The sequence below is a fragment of the Cibotium barometz genome, chromosome 47 (genome assembly GCF_041138505.1).
Source record: "Cibotium barometz isolate CiBa-2024 chromosome 47, ASM4113850v1, whole genome shotgun sequence".
Classification (NCBI taxonomy): domain Eukaryota; kingdom Viridiplantae; phylum Streptophyta; class Polypodiopsida; order Cyatheales; family Cibotiaceae; genus Cibotium; species Cibotium barometz.
This window is the reverse complement of record NC_141092.1, coordinates 17,300,343-17,307,436: the sequence shown is the minus strand read 5'-3', so window position 1 is coordinate 17,307,436 and position 7,094 is coordinate 17,300,343. Positions and strand designations below refer to the sequence as shown.

At 41.2% G+C, this 7,094-nt stretch overlaps 1 protein-coding gene across 1 annotated transcript; it reads right to left on the bottom strand.

The window, feature by feature from the left end:
• Nucleotides 1-980: 980 nt before the first annotated feature.
• LOC147611429 (phosphoinositide phospholipase C 6-like) lies at nucleotides 981-6,767 on the bottom strand. The gene is made up of 9 exons (XM_086784529.1): nucleotides 6,255-6,767; nucleotides 4,739-4,929; nucleotides 4,190-4,325; nucleotides 3,968-4,108; nucleotides 2,779-3,155; nucleotides 2,423-2,687; nucleotides 2,101-2,172; nucleotides 1,843-1,951; nucleotides 981-1,718 (listed from the first exon to the last, which is right to left on the bottom strand). Exons 1-9 carry the CDS (start codon nucleotides 6,522-6,524, stop codon nucleotides 1,513-1,515), a joined length of 1,767 nt encoding a protein of 588 aa, XP_086640655.1. The 5' UTR covers nucleotides 6,525-6,767; the 3' UTR covers nucleotides 981-1,512.
• Between the last annotated feature and the right edge of the window lie 327 nt (nucleotides 6,768-7,094).

The window sequence follows — 7,094 nt, the reverse complement described above, 5'->3', positions numbered from 1 at the left end:
AAGGGCCAAGTAGATATAACACATGTTAAACCATGTAGATATAAGGGCAAAGTAGATAACATAGATTGGTGTTAAGGTCCACTCTTGAGTATCTCACATTCTAATACAAGGGCCAAGTAGATATAACACATGTTCAACTAATGTAACCTAGAAGGTGACCCCATGTAGCAATAAGGAAGTCAGGACATGTAAGACATGTTTTTAAGTATTATCAGAATTCTATTTCACCCTAACTTTGTTACCTGACTTATAATAATAATTATTTAATACCTCACATCTTTTTTTATGATAGGTGGAGATGTGGGCAAGCACATACTCAAAGTGAAAATCCAATTTTATTATATATCTTAATAATAGCATTTTTAAAAGTTTTGATAAATATTTACCTTTGTGTGTTTTTCTTACACACATGGGTGCTCTTCACAAGTGGTCTCTATTCCAAGGGAATCCAAGTATTAAGTTCCATAAAAAAAGACACTAAGTTCCCTTAGAAATCAATATATAAATTTACTGATAGGCTAGTTGATTGACAAATCAAAAAGAAAAATAATAAATACATCAAATTAAGGACTTCTCATTGATCCCTTCAATTTTTATTTATTACTATAAATACATCAAATTAAGGCTTCTCATTGACCCCTTTAAGTTTTATTTAAAAAAAAAGATAGATTATTTTGTAATCATCAAGTTTAAAGATCTAGTTGTATTTGATATTAGAGATTAGTCAATGCTCTTGGATCTGTTAAATTAAGCCCCAAAACTAGCTTAAGGCTGATTTATGAATTTTAAAGAAAAGGGAAAGCAAATCAACTTGCATCTACCTATGTTAGAAGTTTTGAAAAACAAGAATTATGTAAATTAGTAATTTATAATTGTTCAATGTAATTAATTTATAAAGGGTAAGCTTTATGTAAACTTAAGAAAGGGGTAAAACAATTATGTTTTAAAAAAGGTTAAAAAAATGGAAAAAAGCAGGAGAATTTATAAAGGGGTAAAACAATTATGTTTTAAAAAAAGTTAAAAAATGGAAAAAAGCAGGAGAATTTAAAATACATGCTTTGCAAGCACATGCTATATGGGGTTTTATAGAGTGAAACACACACTGTGTACATGTGCATTGGTGATGCATGTAGAGATTGGGAAGTGTAATGCAGAGTTTCAGAAATGTTGCTTTGTTGCATGCCCCATGAACAAACAGTGAATCAAAAGTGTACTTTGCCAGCTCCTTTTCTGTAAAGCTGGGAATGAAGCCTACTTGTGATTCCTCTTATGTGTATGTGTAAGCATTTGTGCAGTTTCCTGACAAGAGGCTATGGCTCCTCCCAGGTTTGTTTCATGTTTTTAATAGCAATTCAAAGTCCTGTTATGGCAGCTTTTGGTCTTTCCCTGCATTGGGTTCTCTATGGATACTGGCCACTTGCTCCTGGCAGCTTCATTTCATTTCAGTGTTTGATCTACAGCTATGTGTAGAGGTCACAATGTCACAGAAACCAGGGGAGTTATCTGATCTATTTAGCATTCTGGTTCTGCTAAGTCTTCCATCTGAATCCAACACAAGAGCTTTGATTGCAGAGGCTCCCCACTCCGAGATCGCAAAGCCATCACCCTTATACCTGTCCTCATCTGCCTCACAGAAAAGCAAGCCTGCCCAATGAAGACATCATGCTGCAGTCTGTGATCTTCCCATACCTCCAGCCGCAAAACAGCAATCTCGGGGACTGTTACAAAGTAAAAGGATGTCAAAGTCTTATGCATAATGGATGATGTAGAGTGAGACCATGCACCCATGCCCCCCCCCCCACTATCTCTTTATCCCCTTACAGTACATTAGCTCCAATGTACCTCTGATGGGAAACTCAAACAAATGATGCCACCAATCGGGTTCGCTGCTTTTATGAATGATCTCTGTCTTCTTCCTGGCTTTATCTGATGGCATGCCATCTAGGGCAAGCTGACGAAAACACACAATCCTTCAGCATGATCACAAAGGAGAGCAGCACCTTCTACAGAAATAGGAGAGCAAACAACCAAAGAACCTAGCATAACATACTCAACAAAAAAAAAAGCACAAAACTTTAGCATAAGAGAGGATAGGCCGACCTTTACATAGAAGTTGGGCTGTTTCAGAAGATCATAATCCTTCTGCCAATCAATTCCTATAAGGATTTTCACCTGCACTTGAGTAATCATTCAGTGACATGTGATAGTTGCAGAATGCTTGCATATGCATATACATGACAGTAGCATACAGTGCATGGGTGGTTGGAGGATGCATAATGCATACACATGGCAGTGGCCTACAGTGCATGTGGTACTGCATGTGAGGAGCACATATCAAAGGCAAGATGCTATTGAGACCATGAGGCGTTGCATGAATCATGGATGGACATGCATAGGTGAAATCCATTCATGCAAAACTCACCTTAAGGAGCACCTTTGGGGCAATGTTTGCTATCTGTTCATGAGTCATCTCACTCTTAGGTAGAAGAACCCGAGGCTTCTTCACGAAGCCACATCCTCCATTTCCATCAAACAAAGCTTGAGCTATCCAACATGGGCGATCTTGACCTTGTATGTTGAGTGCTGCAAGCTGCAACCCATGGGCCCAAGCAAGGAATGGATCTGGATTGGATGAATTGAAACGCAAACCAAACGGGTACATGCGACCAAGATTATTCTCGCAATACCTGTTACACCAGCAGTAGAAAGTAAATCTCATACAAGTTATTGCCTTATCATTGCTATGCAAATGTAGAACATGAGGACATGGATGCGTACTTGATTAGTGAGCCTGCATTTTCCTTGACAAGCTTTCTAAGCTGAGGTTCACTAAGATTGGCCATAATGGACTTCTCTCCAGGAACAAGCATTCCATGTACTGGAGCATCCTGCATTTGGCTTGGCTTTTCACAAAAGATGTAGATGAGTTCTTCTAGCTCGTGTGCACGTGGTGGCAGCTGGCCATCCCTGTGAGTGGAGGCTCCCCTTTTGGTGAGTGCATCAGCAGCTAACCCAATTTGTCTTGTGAAACCCTCCTTAGCTTGATACCTTAGAGCAGTGGGGGATAAAGGGGGTGAATCCTCCTCCTCCAGTCCAGGTGGACATGGCATAAGATAGGGAAACGCATCAACAACCGCTTGAGGATCTGCGGCTGCCTGTTGCGCGACATGCATTAGACATATACAAACAAATTTAGTGCGGTGGTTGAGAATGCATACATCTGCATACATGACACTGGCATACAGTGATATGTGGTAATTGGAGAACGTGCAAACATGCATACATAACACTGGCATAGAGTGATATGTGGTAGTTGGAGAATTCACAAACATGCATACATTACACTGGCGTACAGTGACATGAGGTGGTAGCCAAGAATGCTTACATATACATACACACATGAGAATGGCTGACAGTGACATGTGGAGTTGAAAATGCATACATTTGCATACACATGACAGTGGCATACATGACATGTGGCAGTCGGAGTAGGCATAAATGTATATATGTGGTAGTTGACATGACGTGGTAGTGAAGAATGCTTACATGTACATACACATGAGAATTGCTGACAGTGACAAGTGGAGTTGAAAATGCATACATTTTTACACTCATGACAATGGCATACAGTGACATGTGAAGGCACACATTGCTCACACATGACAATGGCATACATTGACATGTGATAGTTGGAGAATGCATACTCATGCACACACATACAGGTGCATACATATGGCAGTGGCATACTGTCACGTGGTAGTTGGAGAATGCATACTCATGCACACACATACAGGTGCATACATATGGCAGTGGCATACTGTCACGTGGTAGTTGGAGAATGCATACATATGCATACTCTTACAGTGACGTGGAAGTTGGAGAATGTATGCATATGCATGCACGTAACAGTGGTATGATGATGCACGTGACATGGCACAATTCTGTCAGATGAAAGTAACTTTTGTACCTGTTCCGGCAATGGTTCTTTGGGCGGTGTGTCGGAAATTATGATTTTGTGCTTGAGCTCCTCGGGTGAAGCAAACTGCCTTGGTGGCCTTTCAGCTGGTGAAGGCACAAAAAGCATCTCTCCTAGTATGTCTCTGATTATCTGCAAATTCATCCATTAAGAAAAAACATGACATTTGTACATGACATATAAGGCATGCTTGCATTGTCCACTGAAGCTCACCTTTGCTGCATCTTTTTGGAGATCTAGAGGCAGATGGTTTTCAATGGTGATTATCACTGGATAGTCCGACGACACGAATGCGTTTTGTTTGATTGCTCTTAAGCACTCGTCAAATGGCACAGGCTTTGTCAAGGTGCTGTATGTTGATGATAAAAGCAGAAAAGTATGAATTGAATTGCACTTAAAAGATGATTAGAAAAGTTACACTATTCTCAAATCTATACTTGAGGTTTGTAGACACCACAAGTCTTAGAGTGGTTCACAAACAGCCACCCCGTTCGTCGGAGATCCTGGAGATCAGATGGCTCTTGGAGGCTGCCCTCTATTCAGGTGGGTCTGGACACACAATTGCTGCCATGGATTTTGGCACCCTTTTTGTGATGGAAGGGTGGGCAGTTTTTGTGAAGTTGGCCTTAGACTCTTTGATATAAATGCATGTATACATCATGGAAATTTGAAAAAAACAAGGGTCATTTATCCATTCAAAGGCTCCATTGAATTTCAATGCATGATGGACAGCTTGATTGAGATGAAGTCAAACGAGCTTACTGGCCATGCAGCACCATGATGTCACCTTTGTGGTCCCAGCAGTCCAGCTCAACAACTCTGCATCCAGCTTGTAAGGCTTTTTCGATTGGAGCAGTGCCGGATCTTGAAGTAAGCTGATTGCCAGTGAGGTAAGAGTTGTGGCTGGTATATATGAAGTAATGGGATAGAGGTGCAGTCATATCTTGTATAGGCTGCCATGAGGACACAAACATGTCAATAATACGCTCAAGATGCAATGCATGGTGTATGAATGTGACTAACATGCGAGCTTATCTGATACCACTGTAACACGCCATGCCCCGCTAGAGATCAAATTATTTACTCAGACAATTGAAGCTCCAAAAGAAAAATAATCAAAAGCACATAGCTATGCATAAGAACATGCATAAGAACATGCATAAGAACAGGCTATGCATTTATTCATTCATACATGTGCATGTGTGATACGTGATAAATTTGAACACCACACTCAGGATCCGGAGAAATTAGTCATGGGTGGTGGGCAGGCAGTAGGTGATGGTGTTGAATTGATTTCACATCATAGATTAGAGATTTGATGATGGGCACAGAAGACTATGCACAATATATCCTGTCCAGCACATGGGACCATCGCGGAAGTCAATCACCCATCCTTTGCATATGTAAGGCTAGCAACACACCTTCTTTTGTAGCTAAAATGGCTGATAGACGGCCTCTCCTGCTTGGAATGTCCACCAGAATGGAAGAGGGGGGAGGGGGTGTGGTTCATGGAGTAGGGAATGGTCCCCGGGAGGACCATTCCCGGCCGTCGTGGTTCTCGGGAGGGCAGAAGGAGATGCAAGGAGATCTAGGCAGTACATCAATCATGCAAGGAGATGCTACACATCAGCTTCTGGAATGCAGAATGTAACGAGATCCTTACACGTCAGCTTCTGGAATGTCAGATTCCAATGGAGGCATCACGAGGGCGTCACTGCCAATCACCCTTTGCCACATCAACACACTGTAGGAAGTCTGCAGCACACTGTAGCAGGTTTGCAGGTCAGTGTTGACATGCTGCCTCAGAATCTGGCCGACCGAGGACCATGACGGAGGTATAGAAAACATACATACATAGTGTTTTTTTTTCTCCCATCATGCACTGATGGACAAGGCAACCTTGCCTGTCCAATTGACTAGATAGGCAGGCCTTAGTACATATTGATAATGGAAAATAATGGGTGAGAATGCCATGCATTAGGCTGAGATTTTGAGGATTATGATCAAAGTGGTGTGACTAGTTTTAAGTTTGCATGAATATCCGGCTAGGGGGCTTGGGCAGTGTAACAAGAAAAAACCAGTTTTTTGTATGTTCATGACTTGTAAATTCCTAAACTAATTCAAGAATTATCCATCATCATAATTATATATAACTTAAAATTACATCACAGCACACTAAGAAATTAAGTGTACCATAGTAACCACTAATGCACTTGGATGTGCCAGTTATAATGTTAATTTTTTTTAAATTATAAAAACTGCATATGAAATGTCGTACCTTTTCTGATGCCTGCATCAACGAGTTCAGCTCTGGATGTAAAAGAAATTCAAAGAATTCATGAATAGACAAGGAATCCAAGCTTGAGCTTGTTGCATTGGAGATTTGACGGAATTGGGTGATTAATGAAGTAGCATAATCCTCATTAGCACTTAATTCTCCCTGGGTGCAGGCCAGGAAGCTAGCCAAATCTGCTGCATTTATGCAATCTTTACCATTTGCAAGCTTCGCAAACTCCAATTCAACACATTGGGGAGGGCAAGAACCCATTTGGGTGATGCGATTAAGGTCTGTGTTAGCAACTAATTGGGTAGAAAAATGGGAAATGCGCAATCTAGTTTAGATATGACAGAGGCGCAGGTGTGCTGATCATAATTTGGGAAGAAACTTAAACATACTTGAAGACCCAAAATGGGGCGTTACTTAGCTGATTGACTTAGCTGCTGAGACAGCTGTCTGTGTGTTTTTTTTTTTTTTTTTTTTTGCATGTGCACTTTATAACACCACTTACTCTTCTCTAAGTTCATAAACATTTTCTTTATTGATTTTTGTTTCTTTGGGGGGGTCTTTTTTTTTGAACTTTGGTTTGGGGCTTTAGTAAATAAATATTTTTACATTCCTTGTGGTCGTGGTCGTGGTCGTGGTTAGGGTCGTGGTCGTGGTTGTGGTTGTGGCCAGGGCGTGGTCGTGGTCGGGGTTGTGGCCATGTACATTCCTTGTGGTTGTGGTCGGGGTCGTGGTCGTGGTTATGGTTGGGGTTGTGGTCATAGTTGTGGTCGTGGTTGTGGTCGTGGTTGTGGTCGGGGTCGTGGCCACATACATTCCTTGTGGTTGTGGTTG